General features: G+C 47.0%; 1 protein-coding gene across 1 annotated transcript in view; it reads left to right on the top strand.

The window, feature by feature from the left end:
- The window catches only part of LOC144158622 (uncharacterized), a 46593-nt gene that overhangs the window by 7254 nt on the left and 18004 nt on the right, over window positions 1-21335 (top strand). The window contains exons 3-4 of the mRNA XM_077689637.1: window positions 11676-11932; window positions 15574-15656. Of these exons, the coding sequence (XP_077545763.1) occupies window positions 11826-11932; window positions 15574-15656 (190 nt within the window). The 5' untranslated portion in view covers window positions 11676-11825. The remainder of the gene's footprint in view (window positions 1-11675; window positions 11933-15573; window positions 15657-21335) is intronic.

Raw genomic sequence — 21335 nt, forward strand, 5'->3', positions numbered from 1 at the left:
CGACGAGCGTATTTGCGCCCTGGGAACGCGTGTACGCTTCTCTGCAATTCAAGACACTGCCGCAAGCCCCGTCCTTCAACGACAGGCGGCCCTGTTCACCACCCGCATCGCAACCTCAACTATTTGCTCGCTCCCCAAGGAGGCCCGGCGGACAATAGTCCCGGCTGACGTGCCGCCCGTCCGGGAAATAACTGGTGCGGCGGTAGAAGAACAGAACAACAACGACGGAGGCGCTGCAGCCTTTCAGGACGCCAAGCAAGACCCCGAGAGGCTCAGCCCGGGAGAGCGGCTCCAGCGACCTCCCAACCCTGGTGATGCCGTGATTGCCGTCGTGGAGAAATCTCAGGGACCCTGCCGAGACCTCGCCGTCGCTGACGCGACTATCGTTTCCGAGATGTCTGACCGGCCTTGCCGCAGCGCTGGCGTCGCCGACACCGCTCTCACGTCAGAGACGTCGCTACAGCCTTTCCGAAACCCTCGCTTCGACGACTTGACTACCGCTCGGGAGACGTCTGACCCGTTCTGCCACGGCCTCAGCGTCGATGATGTGACTCTTGTTTCGGAGACCTCCGAGTTTCCCTGTTGCGACCCTTACGTCGGCAACGCATCGCTCTTTTCGCCAGCAGTTCAGCAACCCGGTTTCGAGTCGAAGATGTTTTCATTGGGTCCAGCAACGAAAACGCGATTCGTGCAGAAGGCGGAGTCACTTCGGAGAATAACGAAGCGCCTGCTCCTCCGACGCTCCGGGAGCGAACTTCGACGCCAGAAGCGAGTTTCGTCCGCGCTCGTCCAGGCCCCGTGGGGAGGCGTCCTCGTGGCGAAGCAGAACAAATTCTTCGATAGTGACAACCCCTTCTTCTGCAAGCACAAGTCGATGCTGAACGCGCGTTTCTACAGTGTTTATAGGTCCGAAGAGAGCGAAGTCCCATGGTTTGCAGAGAAACCGGGTGTGCTTCTGGAACCCACGGATTACTTCACGGAACGCCTATCAGACGTGGGCGCAACGACAGTGCCACTACGCTCGCCGCATGATCTCTGAAAATTTGACCGACCGCCGCAGCTGTGCCCATTCGATCCCGGTGGCCGCCTTGACAAAGCTGTTTACAGAAATCGACGGCACCGATATGCCCAGCCAATGCTCCACTGGATCCCCTAGCCAGCCTGCAAGCATCGCTGCTGTCAAATCATGCGCCACTATGGAAGTCGAAAAACTGGTCGTAGTGGGGCCCGGACTTCGCCACTGAACGTGCCGCTGCCAGCTAGCTCCTGAACAACTTGGCGGTGGCGGGAGTATGTTGAGAAATAAAGATGCGCAGGCAGGGGGCGATAGTAGGGGGAGTAGGAGAAGAGGAAGAGGAGGATCGGGGGCGCGCTCTGCCTCGCTAATCGACTCCATCACCACATCGGAAGCCAGACGCTGGTTTTCTTTCGCTACAGCCGCACCATTTGCTGAATTTGGCCTGCTCTGCAGCAGCCCTTGACTCACCTAGTCAGTAGTTTAGGCATGCAGGCACCATTGGTTATTTCGCATTGCAAAGAACCAGGCAACCATATATTTTTTCGCACTACTGTTACCTTTTTCTTTTGAGCCTTCCTGTTGGGCTACCTTTTTAAGTAATTCAATCGCCTCCCCCCCCCCCCCTCCCCAAAATAACAACAGAACAAAGTCACTTGAGCTAAAACTGTACTTTGTGGCAAGAGATCAGCTGGTGAGAACTGCACATACAGATTATACGAAGTGAAATATTTGTAAACATTGTGGCATTTCGAAAGCACTTAGTAAAAGAAAATCAGACGATTAAAGTGGGTTTAAAAAGGTGGGCCCACACTACTGACCAAGTCTGTGGGCTGATTGGTCCAGTGAAACCCGTTCCAGGTCTAGCTCGGTCTAGCGTAGTGCACAGTACACCTGCATACGGGCCAGCACAGAACACTGAAAATGGGCCAACCGGCTGAACTCTTCAATATGAAGGCCGAACACAGGTGCCCTTTGCCCACAATAACAAGTTCAAAAAGCATAAACCTGCGCAAGATGTTTTTTCCCCACGAGAACCTACCACCCGCAATCTGGACATGCTCACGGAGCCACAGTTTGTGTGTGTGCACAAAGGGCGACATGACGACTGGGGACATTGCAAGCTCTTCAGCGCTGATATCCAAAACACAACTCTTAGCAAAAATGAAATTCCACTTGCATGAGAAAGTGACAATGATGACTAGATATGCACAAGTGAGGGTCATCTTCGGCCATATTTTGCCATATCTGCCATATTTTGCGGTCTATAAGTCGCACTTTTGTATAAGTTACACCCCCCTCAAACCAACAGTTTTTCCGAAAAAAAAACCTATACAAGTCGCACCAGTGTATAAGATGCACTGGTGTACTAAATGCACTTGTTAATCAGTAAACCCATAGAGGATCAGTTCGTTGGAAAGTGCTGCAAAAGTACATGGTTGTGGCAGCCGCCACCTCTGAACGCATCCCCCGGTAAGCAGTGCTAGACACGTGCATCTACCGTCCAAAGTCTAGACAGAACTAACTTCTCACAAATGGTTTGTTGGTACACACAGATATATGGCATGTACTTATAGACGGTGTTTAGGCAAAACCATCAAAGGCTTCCTCCTCCGACTCACTAGCAAATCATTAATTCATTTAGACCATAGAGCTGTTTCTCTTAACTTGCGCTGAAATTACGCAGCACACAGGCACCTTTTCGCGTGCCGCCACATACCAGGTTTATTCCATACATAAGTCGCACCAGTAGATAAGACGCACCAGCGAAAATTCAGAAAAAAGCAGCTACTTATGCACCAGAAAATAAGGTAAGTGCCATGATGGTAAGACCAAGCCTTCCAAAGTGGGTTGACCAGCTACTTTGAGTGCTTTGAAACCATCGTGTTAGGCGCACCCTCAATTACCATAAGTGGTGAGGCCCCGCCCATGCTATGCAAGCACCACGAAAGCCAAGAACAAAAAGCTCCTGTGAGTTGTTGGACCGTGAGGACGACGGTCCAGCACAGTTCAGTGGCAGCCCACGGAGACTAGTGATGTGCTCTCACATTATATGTGGTAACCTGGCCAAAAATGGCTTGGTTTGCGTGTGGGCCCATCTAATGCAGCAAGGAGTGGGTTGCACCACTATGTAGTTCTAAGACTTGTCGTTCGGTTATTTGGGGCGTTTGTGTTCCCGACAATCATGTCACAACAATCTCAAGTCTTAAAAGAAAAAAGCCGCCAGTTTGCAAGTTTGGGTGAAAGTAGCCGCCTGCTACATCGGACTCGGTGCTGAATGTCATCATCATGGCTGAACCTTAAAGCTCGAAGCTAATGCATTTGCTGAACACTGAAATCACAATGCTTGCCCTGCATGTATAGGGATCCAGTAATGCAAAAGAAAGTTAGCATCAGGTGTGCACAAACCCCATTTAAACATGAAAGTAGAGCCATGAAACCTGAAAGAAGAGCAGTAGAGCCCGTCAGGCATTGTTTCTCCTCCACTTCCCACCCACCTCTCCCCTTTTTTTCTCTCTCTTCCCTTCCCTTTACCTCCCCTTCCTGGTGGTACAATGGTGCGGGTATGTTTCTCACAAGTAATATCTCTCCCACAAATTGCTTTACACTTACCGGTGTGTTTATTTTCATTCACAGTCCATTCGTGTCTACAGCTGGACAAAAGCCTCCCCCAGTGATTTCCAACCACTTTAAAGGAGCCATGAAGACAAAATACAAGTTTGTGTTATTCAAAAGATTTTTTGTTTTATAGTGCCCCCAGAGCTTGTCCGAATGCAGACGACGCTTTGTTCACTGGGAAATTAATCAATTTAAGTTAAAAGTTTGATTTTCCCACTAAATTGTGTTTTTGTGGTCCGCAATGACATCACAGACCGCCCTGCAGCCTAGGGTCCCTTGATTCACGCATCCGCCGTACAGGCTGGAGACACGTATACGCTGCCGCCACCATTTTGGGTCGCTCGCTCGCCGCCGAAGCAAGTCATTGTATCAAAACCGCGCTACAATTATCGCAACGCGGTTAACTGGCGAAGTTTGAATCATCTTATCTGTTTCGCGTTCCTGGGTCGCGTGGGAAACGAAAAGAACGACTCGTTGAGCACGTTGACCAATCCGCCTTTTTCATTGCGGTGTGCTGCCACCTAGCGTGCCTAGCGGAAGTTGAGGCGGTAGGGTTTGCCGGCATTTCCTCCGGCTGCGTTCTCGTTGTATGCACGGCGATCCCACATTACGGCGAAGAGCAGCCGAAGTTTTTCTTCTGTGTTGGTGTTATAACGCCTTAAGATGACAGCCCCTGGTCATCACATAATACCAGGCGGCTTCTTATCACTGAATGAGGGCTGGCAGAGAAATCTCGGACAGATCCGTGTGCCGTCCGAGTAGCAGAGCGAGCAGTACTTGGAGTCGTCTGGCATGAAGTGCGATCGCCAGCGCCAGCTCAACAAAGGCCGGCAGTTCGCAAAATGCCTTTAAGCGCTGGACACATGTACGATTGGTACATGCGATTCGCATGCGACTGATCGTTACGGCTGTCGCCCCGACTAGTACGCGTAGTACGGCCCGATGCGCGCATGAGATGCGTCGTTGGCGTCGCTCCGCCCACTGCTTTTGCTCCATGGTCAACTACGATGATCGCTGAGCTGAATTTGTAGATTCTGCGCGTTTGTTCGCAAGAAATGGATAAAGCAAGCAATCGCGAAGCGTTTTCTGCCTTCGGAAACAGTCCGCGCACACGCCGGCCGCACCTGCCAGCTCGGCACACTCAGCGGCCCGAACCGGTGCAGACCACGGTAGCAACCGCGCTTGTCACTGCTCTTCTGAATCAATCTGATTGCTAAAAAGAAGTTCCACATGCGAGAAAGTAGGTGTTAGTGTGGTGAAAAATTGTGCTATGGATTGTTGTCAGGGCTTATTCTAAAAGCGGCGATCAGACATCTGCCGCGATGCAAGCCTACGCTGACCGGTCGCCGCGGCGCGCGGTGCGCCGAGCGGCCCAGAGGTGGCGATACCTGCGCGGAGGCATCGAAACAGGCTACGCAGATGTCTCGGTCACCGATCGCTCAAACGGCAGTTATAGCTTAAATAGAGTTCCTCATGCGAGAAAGGGGATGATAGTGTAGTGAAAAGTTGTGTTGCGGATTGTCATTCGCAGTTGCACAGATAGCGGCGATCAAATATCCGCCAGGATGCTAAGCCCAAAGTTCCCATCACCCGAGCCGACGCGAGCGACACAAGCTGCCGTAGCCGATAGCGTACGGCCGACGGGAAGCGATAGAAGCCGACACCGTTCCCTTTTCGGCACTCCGAGTTACAGCGGAACGCAGCACAAGTTGTGGGCATTGTTCCGCGCACAACGAGCACACAAAAAATCAAACGATGTAAATACAACCACGACCCCTTCCCGCTTGTGCGGGAGCTGTGGGGAATGTCGTCTGCTGCCCCTACTGGACTGCTTAGGGACTTGGTCGCTAGGGGATTGCGCATGCGCAGTGGGGTTGTGAAAGAGGCGGATTGCAGCGGCACGGGACCGTTCAAAGGGTGTCTCCACCCTGTACGGCAGTGTTTGCATCAAGGTTGTTCACGCGCTTGTTTATGTTAAGCCTAGATGGCGCCACCATACCATGGCATGCCGTTTTGTGCCTTTGGTTTGTTTTTGACCTTCTTGAACCTGACTTGTTTTTGTTCTGGGAGAAAATCGTTGCCTGGAACATGGTGCTCACTCGACAAATATGGTCACGTAAGACACCGTAGCGTCAATCAATCGGCCCGTATCGTCTGAGACGACCCCAAAGCTCCGCAGTTCTGTGCAGCTAAACAAGCATAGTGCGCGCAGTACCAACAGCAGTACGCATCGGTACTTCTATGTTTACATGTGCATTTGTAACTTACACTGTTTGTCCCACCATTCTTAGGGCTTTAAAAAGAATGTGCCCTAAATTTAAGCGCAAATAGCTCGTTCAGCAAGCTTATAAACTCTGCCTAATTTGCATTTGCTTTTGCCGCCCTCTGCCAATCGCAGAGCTGTCTCATGTGACATCATAGGTTCTGTTTCGGGAAATGAGCTAGTGGGTCGCATGGCCATTCCCTTTTTTCCTAATTATGTAGCTTATTTGAGCGAAGTTTACGTTAAAAGTGGTGTCAGTATGATTCTAACGAGGCAATCTTTTTAACGAACCAAACTTGTGTTTTCTCTTCATGGCTCCTTTAAATGGGTGGTCCACATCATTCGCATGACATGACCTGCACAATTCTTACTTCTTACACCTAATTTAAACTAAAATATATTCTATTCGAGTTTGCTGCCTAATCCTTAACACTTTTCTAGTGCTTAAAGGGGTCGTGAAGAGATTTTCAAAAAGCGTGTGTTGTGTGGGTACTTATAACTGTGGGACCTTGATAAACAAGGCATACCCGTTTCGCTGCCCGATATCGGCAAATAGGGGGGAAAATGCAGTTACGGTTTCACTGAGGCTTTCCTCCTCAACTCGTGAAGTGACGTCTTGGTAAGAAACCAATCACAGTTTCCCCTCGTCTGCACATGTCAGCATAAAGTGTCCTCACAAAAGGTCAGATAAAGCTACAACATAGGCACCATGATGAAACTCGCCCTGCAACTGAATGGGAGATGTCTGATCTCTGATACAACTGATCAACGTAGTCAACCTTTCAGTCAACAACGTGGGCGAGTGGCGCAAACAGAAGTAACCATGTTTAAAGTAAACTGGGTATTTATAAACTGTTTACGCTGTTTTGAAGAGTCTAAACTGTCGTTCGGCTAGCCGGTATTCCTGCACAAGCTTGCCGACGTCTGCCTCACGTAGCCCGGAATGCGAGTTGCGTGAACGTGAAACTTCTAACCTGACGAGATAAATGAGTGAAAGCTTAAAATGCGACATAAGCACGTTTATTGAAGGAACTTTGAGTAGACGTAACTTAAAACCAATCTCATTGCTTACTCATCAAGGGCAAAAATAGCTAGCGAGAAGCAGTGATACAGCGCTGTGTCGCCGAGTCCCACCATCATGCAATTCGATTGCTTTTCTGTTTCCTCCCATAAACAATGCTGTTAACGTTGTTTTGTTGATTGGATATGCTCCCCTTTGGCTTACTGAAGAAGCATTCAACAGTAAGTTGGCTGTTAAAGCTCTGGGTTGCATAGAATTTATGAAAAAATACCGGAGTGCTGGATTACAAATGCGAAGCGGCTTCAATGCCGCAGTTTTCTGCCAGGCGTGCTTCTTATGTCAATAGTGTAGTGGGTAAAGTGTCTGACATCAATGGAGGCTAGTTGTAACATTGGGCTGGCTCAGCGGCCGCAAGTTCGAATCGCACACGGGCACTTCTCTTCTTGTTGCTTGAGCGGTTTTGTGCTATTTGATACAAAAACATAGGATTCCAAAACAAAATGAACTTCAGCAGGGAAACTGCTACAAACCGTACAAGCAGCCAGTAAGTCAGAGTTCTGCTACAATGGTTGCCAGACTACTGAGGTGGTCGCGACACTGGTTACATTGATAACTCTTTATGGCAACGAATAAAGGATGCAATATTTTTAAAATATCGGGTTTGCAGCTGTACAACGTTTTACTCTCGAATGTCTTAATGTGACGTCACAGCTAGTTGCGCTGCTGACCGACGATGCTCACATGGTCGCTTGTGATGTGCTTCAAAACGAGAATTTCAAAGGCGTCTCCTAGTTCCAGAAGCAATCAATTGTGAAAATATTTGGAATTTATGCCCTTAAAAGGTCGTTCAAGCAGTCAAAAGTAAGCAAATGCAAATGCTCTCTCTTCGCAACCCCTTTGGGCCATAAGGACAAAATAAAAGTGTTTTATTCGCAAGATTTCATGTTTCATAGAGCTCCTAGTGCTTGTCCGGCAGCAAATGATGCCTTATTCACTGAGAAATTATTAAATTAAGTTAAAATTTTGATTATCTTGCCAAATCGTGCGTTTTCGGAATGTCAGCAATGAAGTCATAAGCGCGCATATACAAATGAACTTGCGCTGCATGATTCGGCTGCAGTGCTGCTTGCCGTCGGTCTTCCCAGATGGCGCTACTGTACACATGCACGGACCGTTGTCTGCCGTTACTTTTTTTTGCTGCGCTTGGCTGGCCACCGGTGTACACTATACCCTAAGAACATAACATTGTGTCAGAGTCGTCGAGCAAACATCATCATCATGGCGGCGGTGTTCATGATACCTCTGCTCAAATCGTTCACGTTCTCTGCGAACAAATGGTCATCATGGGAACAGCAATTCCTTCCCCTCCTCTTGACATCAGGGCTTCAAAACCAGCCAAGGCAGCAGCAAGTAATCATGGTCATCTGTCTTACCCGAAGAACATAACAGTTGCATTCATTCAGTTTTGCGGAAGTTTTAATATATACCTCAAAGGTATATTTTTGCATGTTTAGAGGGGCCACGAAAATAAAATACAAGTTTAGTTCATTAAGAAGACTGCTTTTTCCCAATAGCAACGATGCTGCGACGACGTAGGTGACCGTGAGGGTGTGTGTGTAAGCTTGGATGACGCAGAAGAATGCTAGGAAGATGTACAAGCGAAGTTGGACAATCGCCTCTTGTCGGTATGAGCCAGCAAGATGTCACCAGAAGGGAACCAGCAGCATAGCCCCAAGGAAAAGTGATGTGAGAAGTGGGGTTGTGACTGGCTGACGTAGCAGAGGGGAACCGGAGGAGCCGAGGTTTGGAAGGCGAGGTTTGGAAGGCTGCCTGCAAAGATGCAGTAGCCGTCGTCTCCCGAGGCCGTCATTGAGGACACCCGTAAACCTAAGCAGCTTGCAGCGCCTGCCATATCCACCTGCTGCTCGACGTAGTGCATTGAATTGCCGGCCCCGACAGGGCAATGTGGTCATACCGGGCTCAGCTACCACACGTCGCCGACCACCGGGATTGTATCGGTATCGACTGCATCAAGTGCGCCACAGGACGTGACATTTCCTTCATTACCGGTTTCTTTTGAACTGAACTTGGACGTGTTAGTTTTCCCCCTTTCACCAAACTTTGTGTGTTTAGGATGAATTTGTTTATCTCAGTCTTGTTTCCCCAGTAATGCCATTCTCATTATCTCATCCCATCTCGATAAATGTTCGTCTCCATCCTGTACGCCCGTCTCAAGCACCTGTCTCGGTTCTGCAACGCGAGTCTTGAGGACTAGCCTCCAATACCATCACAGATCCCGATTTTATTACCATAGTGAAAGAAATAATTGAAACGTTAAAAAAACATGGGTAGCAGGGGCAACTCTCCAGGCATTTTCTGCTGACTTTTTATCGCATCACAGAATCTTTTGCGGGATTGGCAGCCACTGACCTAGGCCACCACCAAGAAATGACTGTGAATGTAGTGGGGCCTCTTGTTCCGTTTGGGTGTATAATTTCAATGCTAACGCTAACTCCTTTTAGTGCTGGTGCATTTAACATCCTTCCCATCATACATCAATGCAGTGTAAAATTTGCAGGTTTTTCTATATTTTGGCATTTTTTCAGTTAAAAAGTGTTTTTGTGGATAGAATAGAGCTGATTTAATTAGTCAATTTTCTTTTTTTATTGCGCTTTTAACATTATTTTTGATTTTTTTGTAATTATTTTAACCTGCACCCAAACTTTCAAAGTGCAGTTCCTGAAGAATTTTCTGCAAGCCTTGCCTGGACCGATTGGAGAAAATGCTATTCACAGATCTTCAGTGATTTTATTGTACCCTTGCGTCCTATGTAAATGTCCACAAATGGTTATGTATGCCTCCTGTACTCCATGATGACGAGGATTTCCAGGGGGATTGCTTGTCAAAATTTCTGAGCCATAAATTAAATCACTTGTGGCCCTCCCTTTGTCAGTTAGTGGGCCTAGTGAGTGACCCACTTGGGTCACTAGCTAGGAAAACAACCAGTGACTGGTGTGTCTATCAATCGGGCATCATTATTGGATGAAAGGTGATGGATGTGGGAATGATGCAAAGCTGAATACGTTTCACACACGCAATGCATTTGTCTGACAGTTCAATGCATTGTTTTTGCTGTAAAGTTTTCCTTTTTTCCTGCATCCTAAACAAGAAAAGAACTGGACTAATTTGTTCGGAAAGGTTTTGTTTTGAGCCACTTTGAAGACTCCACTTCGGAATTTTTTTGTGTGTTTGGTGACCCTGGGATGTCAGTGTTGTAGTATTGGGACCATTTGGAATTAATCCTGCCTGAAGTCACTAGCTTGGTAGTGCTGGCAAGTATGTCTGCTGGTTGTGATGTTTCACGACAGACTTGGCCACATCTCCTTGTTACCGATGCATGATTTGGGAAGGAATTACTGAATACCTTGGTGCGTAATTGTGCTGGCATTGAAGATGTGATCTTGGGAAGTTTCAAACTCCATCAGTGACTGGAACAACAGCACTATGGTTATTTGTCTCTAATGAAGCAGGTTGATTGTTGCGGGTATACTAGATGGATCAGTGGCCATAGCAACAGCATAAAATAAAAATGGCACGGGCTCACAGGCTGAAATGCTTGAAAATTTTCAAAGGCCATGCCGCAGTGCAGTGTTTTCTTGTACTTATAACGGCCATAAGTTATCAGAAGTATTTATAGACGTTCAGGTGCTCCTGCAGAGCTGGGTTCAGTGTGAATTTTTCCACCTACAATAAGGCTTCAAGTAGCAATCAATTAACCCTGGGTTTCTGAGTAAAGGAGCAAAAGTAACACAACGGAATAAAAGCTAGGAAAATGTAGCCATACACGCCGCGGTGGCTCAGTGGCTAAGGCGTTGTGCTGCTGAGCACGAGGTCGCGGGTTCGATTCCCGGCCGTGGCGGCCGCTTTTCTGATGGAGGCGAAAAGCAAAAACGCCCGTGTGTACGAGATTTCGGCGCATGTTAAAGATCCCCAGGTGGTCAAAATTAATCCGGAGCCCTCCACTACGGCGCGCCTCATCGCCTGCGTTGCGTCGGCGCGAAAAACCCCACAATCAATCAATCAAAATGTAGCCATCAAAGTTATTTGTTGTCTTAAGCTTGACTTTAAAGCAAGTTATGTGGATCCATATGGCTTTTTCAAACGCATGTTCTTTATTATGCACTGATGTATTCTTACTATTTTCATTTAATGTACAAGTTAATGCCTGCGTGGAAGCCAGTCTTGGAGCAATTAAAAGCCTGACAATTTATGTTGCTTGCTAGGAAATGGGTGATTTTTTGCATGGAATGTAACCCTACTGTGATAAAGGCATTCATTGCATACATTGTAACCCTACTGCGATAAAGGCGTCTGCACAGTTTAGTTTTATTTTTAATACATGTGCATACTAGGAAAGCACCGTGGACTCACTTGATGCCCAGCTGTAGCACCAAAATGAGTAAATGAGTGAGGTGTGTGGGTCTAAATTGTGTTGGTCGGGTTGGGTAAGAGCTGCCACTTGACTGCTGGCAATGGCATAGGACCAATTTACCTAACCATAATCAGAACATAGCCAAAATGAGCGATTTTAGTTCTGTAAAATGCAAGCTAAATTTAACAATAATATTGTGTGGGTAGTTTCTTGTCATCAGCGATTGTTTGGGTAGTGTCTTGTCTGCAACCCGACCTAAGAATTTTTAATGTTTTATTTGTTTACTTATGTGTGCTTTCATGATTTTATTTATCACTTTTCTCAGGCTGCTGTGTACAGCTGTGAAGTCTGGCCTTGGCCCTGGTGCTTGCTCTGCTGTGTCATTTGAGTTCGCTGTCTTTTTACTGACTGCGCTGTTTGCAATGATTTTTAAGTGAAGCGCTGTTTCTTTTTTGTGCTAGCTCCTTTATTGTAAATGAAACATGTTTTTATTACTTCAAGGTTGTTTACTTTCAGTAGGTATTGCTTCAATGCAGTGACCACTGTTGCAGGAGCATTGACAGCTGTCACAGCCTGCAAGAGGTGATAGAGCCTTGCAAAACATGCGACTGTCTTTTATCTGCTCTTATGTCTTTGCCCCTTCCATACTGTAAAATCTTCATGTATGTGTTACTTCACAATTTATTTTTTCGTGTTTTTTATTCCCCAGTCAAAAACCGGTATCAATGGTGTGAACATATTTATCAGCATCCTTTTTTGTGTCGGGTATGAGCTTACACTGAGAGCTTCGTTTTTATACTCTTGTCTGGGTAAAGTCTTCCATGCGATTCTTCTACAGTGTACAGTACTGCACATTGATGTCAAGGGCATGTGAATGTGCTTCTTGCCCTTGCTTTTCGGCGGATCTAAGCATTCTCTTCTGTATTTCGTCTGGCTCTACTTTCACAAGAATGGGTCCAACTTGCCGTCTACCAAACTCTTCACTGAAAACATTATGCGTCTTTACAGCACTGGCAAATATCTTTTACTGCCCTTTACTGATGTACCTACGTGTTCTTTACAAAATTTTTCTCCTTCTGTGGTTCTAAATTTGGTTATGCCGGCGTTCTGAAGCCTATTGCGATAGTGTGATAAGTTGGTCTGGGCTTTGTTAAGCATTTTAAAATATGATTTTAATCAGTAAAAATAGTGTAATTTGGCTGCTAGTGTTTGTGGTGTTCAGTTGGTGAGCATAAGATGGTTATCTTGCTTCTTGGCTGTGGCTGTTTGTTGCACTCCAGCGATTTAGTCAAGCAATAACTGAGAAAATGCCTTTAATTATAACCATTAAATGTCCCCAAGTCTTGCACTGTCTTTGCGTGGCACCTGTAAAGGCTGTAAAATTCAATAGCCATTACTGGTACTACAAGCTGGCGAATTATAAAAAGTGGGGTTGTTTGCTGTTACATCAGGTTGTGAGGCCAGTCTATGCATTACTTAGAATGCCTTTAAAGGAACAACTAGACATTACTATTAACAGCTTTGAAGTTAAATAGGGCATGTATCCACATTTTAAAACTAAGCCAGCAATGTAAAAGACGTTGTTTCAAATATTTATGAACTGTAAGCACTTTCTTTCAAATATATAAATACAAACTGGCACCCGTAAAAACTGTCCAGGCAGCCAATATTGATAAACAAGTTCAGACAGGCTGAGAGTGCCCCCGGGCAGCTTACAAATGTCTTTTGCGCATCACAAATTTTCAAATCATATTGATGGCAGTAATTGAGCCATAAAAGGCAAAACTGCTCGCAGAACCTAATAGGTTAACTTAGTTTGACGTATTATCACCAAAGCTAGGAAGCTAAACTTTGCAACATGAAAAAGGACAATGCTCTTGCAAATATGTTCACTTTGAAAGCACTTCTGAGATATAGTTTCGTAAAAAAAAAAACTGGGCTGAGTTGAGACAGTTTTGAGAAAAACTGGTATTGTACCCAAATTAACCCTTTCGCTGTCACTGATGTACTGGTACGTTTTTGCATTTCCCCTCCGCAGTGTCACTGACGTACCGGTACGTTCTACATTGTGCAATCGAAAATTCGCGCCAGCGCGCAAAGCTGTCGCGCCTGGACTGTTCGTGCCATCTGTGGAGTCGTTCTAGGGACTCGTATTTTCACTCGCAAGCGCCATACGACGGTATATTGAAGAGTACGGAGTGACCGCGCTCACCCTTTGTTGCTGGGGGCATGGTTGCTCCGCGTACTGTACTCTCTCAGTATGAGTGACCATATGGCACGCGCGTGATTACCAGTGGAAGGGTTGTTGTGCCATCCGCAACGAGTTCCTATTTTTCTTTTAAAACTTGGTTACTGCGTCTGCTAAGGCACACCAGGGAAACCCAGCGCGACGTTGCCTGTCCAATAGGCGGAAACATGACTCAATCGCGGCTTTCGCTTGCTCACCTTGCCCTCACTTGCCGCTGTCAGCTGCAAAATCTGTCAGCAGTAAACGAAGTTGTTGTATCAATCTTGCATCCCCGTTTTATCTGTATCTGCCATTATTACTTCGCAATGCGTCAATTCTGTGCATTCAGCAGGCTGCTGAAAGTGCTCCCTCCATGCGCGCAGTTACTTTCGGATGGCTGACCACGGTGGTCCTCCAACTGTGGACAGGATCGATGATTCTTCCGAATCTGATCCAAATATGAGCCCAGCTTGAATTTGCATTCTGGGAATTTCTCATTTGAGGAAGAGGTGTGAGTTCCGCTGTGTCGGATTCTGATGTTGAAACGGTGGGGTCGTTATGGCTGAAGCACGCACGGCAAACTGAAAATATCTGGGAAGAAATGGCAGCATCTCCACTCCGTGGATGATGGCGAGGGTGTGGAGTACGCGGACTCGAAATGACATCCAAGTTGCGCCCTGAGTGACATCCGATTTGCACCCCAACCGTCATTCGATTTGAGCCGTGAGCTGCACCTTGATTATTCCCTAAATGAAACTGCAACTCACGGCTCAAATCGAATTTCGCTTGATTTTCGCTTGATGGTGGTGTGCACACGGATGGACGTGGACGGACATTGGGAGGTCCTAAAGTACTTCGCACCATTACAGGCGAGGGAGTAAGCCGTTTGACTCTCGGGTACTAACTCAGGGTCATAGCTTAATGGGCAAGACGACTGTCACTAACTCTGTCTGGTCTACCAGACACAGGCTCGAATCCTGCTGGTGCCTGTGTGATTTTTTGCGATTGTAAATGCTATGCGCACGGACGCGGATGGACATTGTGCGGTCCTAAGGTACTCCGCACCTAAAAGGTGACTTCTCACCCACACTCTTTCCTTTGAACACGTTACGTTCTGGATGCTATCATACTCAATTAAATCACTATGCTCCTTCCCTGATATTCTGGGAACCAAGTCGACACTGGGGGTGGGTTACGGTCAGAAACACCTGACTATGAGAGGGTTAAAAGACATCTGTTACTAATGGATTACTTTCCTAGGATAAGGTTATAAAATAGGCTTTTAAAAGCTTACAATGGCCCCATGTCAGGTACATTAGGTGTCTTCGACTTGGCTGCACTCACTGAACTCATTCAGGCAGTGCAGCACTCGCCTCTTCAATTTTTGAGTGCTGCGCATGGTGCCAGCACTTTTCTCTTCGGTTTATGGACGATGCAGAAAGTACAGGATGTGTACCCAGCTTTTTTTGCACTTCCCAGAGAGGAGGTGCAGAAGCAGACGACAAAAGTGCAGGACTGGTTCTGCTGTGGTGGCACCTGTGCTGAACTAGTGAACTGAAGTAGGAAGTGCAGGCCAAATCGAAGAGACCTATTGTAGTGGTAAAAGAGTAAGGCCATTGTCCTTTTTTTACTGTTCAAATTTATGTGAGGTTGCCATGATGTCTCAGCTTTTCTGTCATATAACTCCTGGAATGCACGAAATTGCTTGTAGCTTGATTGCTATTAGTCAGGTGTAGTTATGTGGTATTGCTTTTGTAAATTTGTGGCTTTCTCTTTTGGAGATTGGCAGTAGCACCGCTCATTCAGTACACGGTAATTTTTATGCAAAAAGGTATTCAAAACTGATTCATTTATAAGCAAGTAACTTCATAAAGATACACATTGCATATAGGATGTATGACTTCTTAGTTAGCAAAAAAACCCATAAAGGTAGAATTGAACTTGCAAAAAATGCACATTTGAATTTGGTGTTTTCTTTTCTTGATGCTCGCTGCAGAAGCATCGCCAGCAGTGGGCCATCACGGATACACAACGCATCTGCACTCGAGTTCAAGGAAGTGCAGCACACCTCGTTCTCAGGTGGACAACACAAAAGCTCACCAGTGTCACATGTGCCCTTACAAAAGTGTGCACCGTGGCAATTTGATAACTCACCTTAGGATTCACATGAAGGAAAAGCCATACAAATGCAGCGAATGCCTGTTGTCTTTTCGCCAAAAGCAGCATTTAAAGGATCACATGCATATTCACACTGGGGCAAGGCCATTCACGTGCAATTGCTGTCCAGGAACCTTTAACCGGAAGTACATCCTTCAGAAGCATATCAGAAGACAGCACTCGCAGTGTGCACCACGCATAGCGGGCCCACCCACTTTCAAAACAAGTGTATAACCTGGCACTGAAAGCATGCTTAAAAGCCAACTGAGCCCGGAGTTTAGAAAGTGTAAAAATAATTTCCGCTAACAGTTCACTGAACAGTGGCAACTATAAAACACCATGTTTGAAAGAGAAGTGAGTGTTAAATAAAGGACTAGTCAACGTTGATATTGTGGGAACCTAAAGCAAATAATGCAGCCATTACTGATGCTGGGAAATGCCGTACACCACAGAGTGTTATCAGTCAAGTCAGCGGCACCCATGGCTTGGTGCTGCTTTGAATGCACTTGTGGGCAGTGCTTTTGCATTGAGGTGTGTGCAGCAGGACTGCCACAAAGCAAGAGTTGAGGTCAAGGTACTGTGTTGTGTATAGAGTCTCTAAGATAGTTTTTAGGATTACATTTACTGTAAGAGATTAAGCACTGGTGTGGCACAGCTTCAAATTCGGCTGAAAAAAGTTTTCATCATAATTGTGTGCCAGTTAACAAATCAGGACTCCGAGGTCACGAGTGAATCGGAACACACTTATTATCATTTGGACACTGCAGAGTGCTCTCAGTGGGTAGGTTGATGTAGCAGCCAATGGAAATTAGTGAATTGGCCATGAGCTTCTCATGGCAGCAGTAATCATCACTGGGAAGTCACACTGTTTTAATTACATTGATGTTTGAGCAAATGGATTTTGGATTGGTGAAATGGCCACACGCATTTTTTTGGATGAAAATACTGTCTTGAATAAAGGCTTTCTTAAGATTTATTGTGTATTGTAATGAATGCAGGATCATTGAACCTGCAGTGTTTGGTTTAAAGAAAAGGTATTTTGCATAATGGCCAGTGCAACCCAGCCTGCGTGAGTGGCATGGAGGTCAGAGACAGCAGCGAACATTAACGTCGTGTCTCTGATGGGGACGCATATTGAATCGCGTAAAAAAGACCCATGCCAGTGAGTGTCATGTGGGCTGGGGGGCTGGCTCTTAATGCCGGTGTTACTGATGCACAGTTTAGAAATGCACCTTACAGTGGAGATGGCGAAGTCGCCACAAGGGTCTCCGCTGTGGACTAGCAGCCATGAACCCTTCCAGTCTTAGTAAGGATGAGGTGGTGTTAATCAGGTGCTGATGCTGGGATTAGCGGAATGGATGAAGATGCCAAATCTAAAGGTTGCAGGAAGCGAAGTTTCTGGCAGAAGGGCAAAAGGCACAGGCATAAATGCCGGTGTTGAGCTAGAATCAACAGTGAAAAGCTGTCCCTAATTCTTTTGAGTAGAGCTTATGCGTTAGTTGCTCCAGGCTTTGCAGTTGTACATTGCACTCCCAGCAGCGACGACGCTGTAATGGGAGTGTACGTCAGATGCAGGCATTGTAGGCTGGGCCAGGTGTTGTGTGAGCAGTGATGCATCAACGCATCCCTGCTAGTTTGGTGTTGCTGTCCAAAATGTCCGTGGGTACATGCGCACAGATCTGAGAGCACCAGGTGGCTCGCGCTGAGGCAAAACCGAAAAATCATGCACCCCTTCATCTAACGACGACGATGGTTGAACGCGAAGCTTTCTTGTGGTGGATTCTTTGGTTGGCCAATCCTGAACTTCGAGAATGCACTACCCTCGAAGTACGCACCACTTTTCTATAGTACCCACAGCAGCTCTCGGGTGTGCAGTCCGCAGGCCTAACATTTGGGTTTTGGGAGTACAGCCTCAGTTGGTACCTGCTGCTTGGTGTTCGCTTCGACCATGTCGAAATTCAGCAGTCTGATAGACACCGGCTTCATAACGTGAAAGATTTAGGTTCGATTCCGGCCACGGGAAGCGTTTTTTCTTTCATTTCACCCACGATCATTCATCATTATCGTCAGAAAAAGTTGCCTCTCCTGCATTAGGGCGCCTACCTGCCGGGTGTACAACAACATCAGTGAGGACACTAAAGTTTCGCTTTAAAATTGTGTCTAGGCTGTGTTTATGATTGGTGGGGGACTGCAACGAATTCAAGTAGAGCTGATTGCAAGGACCGGGGCTAAGCTGATCAAGGGCTGACGATGTCTTCCCCTAAAATTTAGGAAACTTCAAGCTCTCCGTCCCCGCCAGTTGTGAAGTTTTCGCAACTGCAGTGCATTGTATCTGGTAATTGAAACAAGAAAAGCTGCCGGCCCAGACAATACTTGGGCCTGTGTGCAACTGGACAAACTCTTTAGAGGGGAGCACTGTTCATGCTTTCAGAATTGTGGCAGGAAAGCTAGGGAGGTGAGTGACTGCAATCCGGCCCATTTGCAATGTTAATGCAGCGTGTTGCCGTAATAGCCCATGTGAAGGGTTAGGGAGAACCGGCTGCTGAACGGTGCTCAGGACTTGTGATAGAATCGTTACAGGCAGAGGATTGTGTAACCGAGACATGGTGTGTGTCTGGGGGGGGGATGGTGGAGTCCCTGTGCCAGCTTCCCAGGAGTAAATGGGAGCTGGGAGCAGCTAGCTGATTGTTAGGTTCCAAGCTGGGAATTCCATACACCAGCTGGAGTACAATTAAATTCCCAGCTCAACTCTTGGGTTATTTATGAAAGCGTCATGCTACAAAAAGCGTCATGCTTGTGAGGCTACGAAAAAATCGGAGCTCTCGATTGTTACGCGGCTTGAATGCCAAAGCATTTGGCTTTTGCTGGCATTGCACACTGCGTGCATTTCGACCGGTTAGGCGTAATTGCATGGCTGATCGCGTTTAGTGGATGCAGAAACTGGCAACGTGTGCCCTGGTCGTTGCAGCCTGATTAATGGTGCAAGTCACTGCAGCAGTTCCGGTGGCCACCAAGCAGACTGACGGCTTCCCTAGTAGAAAAAAGAAAATTAGACATGAATTGGTCCAATTTAAGTAGAGAGAAAATCGATTACTTGCAGTTCTCATTCGTTTTTCTGGTAGTGTTTACAACTGATTAAAAAACCTGTTGCTTACAATTGTGCTTTCTCTTCCACATTGTGCTCTCCTGATTGATTTGGAAAATACTTGTTGCTTACAAATGGGCTTTTTTTTTTAATTACGCTAATAACTGTTGTGCAGAGAAGAACGCATGGTCAGTGCAGTTACGAAAAAGTTTCCAGAGCATGCTTCAGTGCCATTAGCAACATGTCTCCCTTCAAACCACGAGCTCTTTCCCAAAGCTATTGCATCGAAAAGCCGCTTTCCACAAGTATGATACATTCCCTGCATATTCCTGTCCTTTAATGATGAATGATGATGAATAAATCTTTATTTGCCAAGCTGGTGCAGATGTTAGGGCAGCCGCCCGGTGGGGGGCTTCCCTATTCCGGGATACCCTGAGCTTGGCTGGCGGTCCAGGCCCTCTTCACCAGTTCACGCTGGATCCCAAGGTCCTGGATCGTCAGGCGGTTCACCCACTGCTTGTAGGAGGGGGAGGTTATTGGGGCAAGGCCTGGGGTCTTCTGGCACTCCCACATCTGGTGGTACAGTGTACCGGACGTTGGACAGAAATTGCAGGTAGACGGGTATTGGGTGGGGTAAATCGCATAGAGTAGGGTTCTGTGGGGGAACGTATTCGTCTGTAGTCTTTGAAGGGTGGTGGCTTCTGCTCTTGTTAACTGGGAATGCGGAGTCAGGAAGGTTAGTTTTCTTTTTCTTTTTAAAATGCTGCGTCGACTAGTCTAGCAACATGCTGTACTAAGCTTTGGTTATAGTGCCTAGAACTTACTGGTATATATTCCAGGCACTGTACGTTGGTACCAAGCGCGCGCTGCATTCAAAGAACTTGGCCGGGAGCCATATTAGCTAGCTTTTGATGGCGATTGGGCTTGCTATTGCACTGAAAACCAAATTGTTAATTTAGTTGCGTTCAGAGGCGACACAGGTGAATTCAGACGGCACCAAATTATTTTTAACTAGTTTATATTTTCCGTGAGGACACCGTTACATTGTATTACTTATAAAACATATATTATTACTTTTAAAACATATATTTTGATTTTTCCTGAGGACATCTCGCTACTGTGGTTACTTTTTGTGCTGGCAACCTCGCTGAGCAGTAGTCCCTGTTTTGTGGTTCAGTCAGGCCTCTCAAGCTTGGACGTTCCCTGTCTTCCCTATAGGCGGCGTAAAAATCGACTCCCCACGTGACCAACCTAAGCGCTGTTTTCGACCATCAAGCCCACCAGACGGCGCAGGCAAAATGTTACTTTTGGTATAGAATACAAAACATTCATTCCGTGACTCAAAGAGCCCACACAGTTCGCTTACAATGTGTTATTTAAAAAATACTATTAACAAGTTCCGCATCAAACATCCGTTGAGCAAAAATGTACGCAACTTTTTACGAACAGCCGACTGGTGCACCACCTCGTTTCTGAATTCGCAACCACAAAGCCGCCAATTCAAATTGAAACCGCTGCAACAGTCAGTAGTATTAACTCTATGGCTGCAACGGCCGACCGTTTCAATGTGCGCGGAGCACCGGTTTCGTGACTGTTATTGCTGTTATGTGCTTTTGCGTCCATCAGTTGTTGAGAGGACTGGCAAAACACGGGAATTGAGTGCTTGTGGAATGACAAATGTGGGAAATTCCGCATCGGAAGGCAGCTGTCGAGGCCAGAATATTCGATTCTTCCAACAGAAGGTGAGTGTTATGCACTCCGCTAGAAAGACGGTGCAAAGGAAACCGTTGTCGCCGTCAATACTTCATTTGTGCCCTTCGTTCGAAATCTTAGCGCAAGTGAACGAGTTGTTATGGCAAAAAAAAAATGTTGTCACGAAAGCGACGTACAATTGCAGCGATCGAAATGAAATGATGTCCTGGCCTCTGTAAACTTGCGGATGTCAATAAACGATTTGTTCTCACTTGCTGCTCACTGTGGTCTGTGCCAGTCGAGGCCATCTGGTCACCTGGCGTAACATCACTTCACTAGCGCGGCGCAAGTAAACACGCGACCAGCGTGCCAGTAGAGTGAACTAGAATAGGGGAGTGGCCCGAGCGGGCGGAGACGGCGTTGCTTTCGGCGTGCCGCGCGCCGTCGACCACCGCTAGGGTGGCTAGTGGCGCTGGTGCACGATCTCGCAGCCGGTCAGCCGCGCCGTGCGCCTGCGCTGGCGCCGCAGCCCTCGATCAGACCGGACGAAACGTAGAACTTGGAAGGCGGTGGGTGCATGTGCGTTCGGTTGAATTGGTGCGGAGGTTCTGACGTGTTTTTCAAAACAGTGAGAGAGTGCATTTCGTCAAGGACCAGCATGTGAGGAAGACGGCGAAAAGAAGGACTGATGCGCACTGCTTTGCCCTGGCTGTCACGCCGGCTATCAGGGCGCTCCAAAAGCATCTTTGATTGCTGCCCCAAGAGACGAAGGGGTTCGAAAAAAGTGGAAGCGCAATTTGCGCCGGCAGGAGAGAGAGAGAGAC

This window comes from Haemaphysalis longicornis, unplaced genomic scaffold (assembly GCF_048455015.1).
Source record: "Haemaphysalis longicornis isolate Haplotype H1 unplaced genomic scaffold, Haemaphysalis longicornis Haplotype H1 scaffold_10, whole genome shotgun sequence".
NCBI lineage: Eukaryota > Metazoa > Arthropoda > Arachnida > Ixodida > Ixodidae > Haemaphysalis > Haemaphysalis longicornis.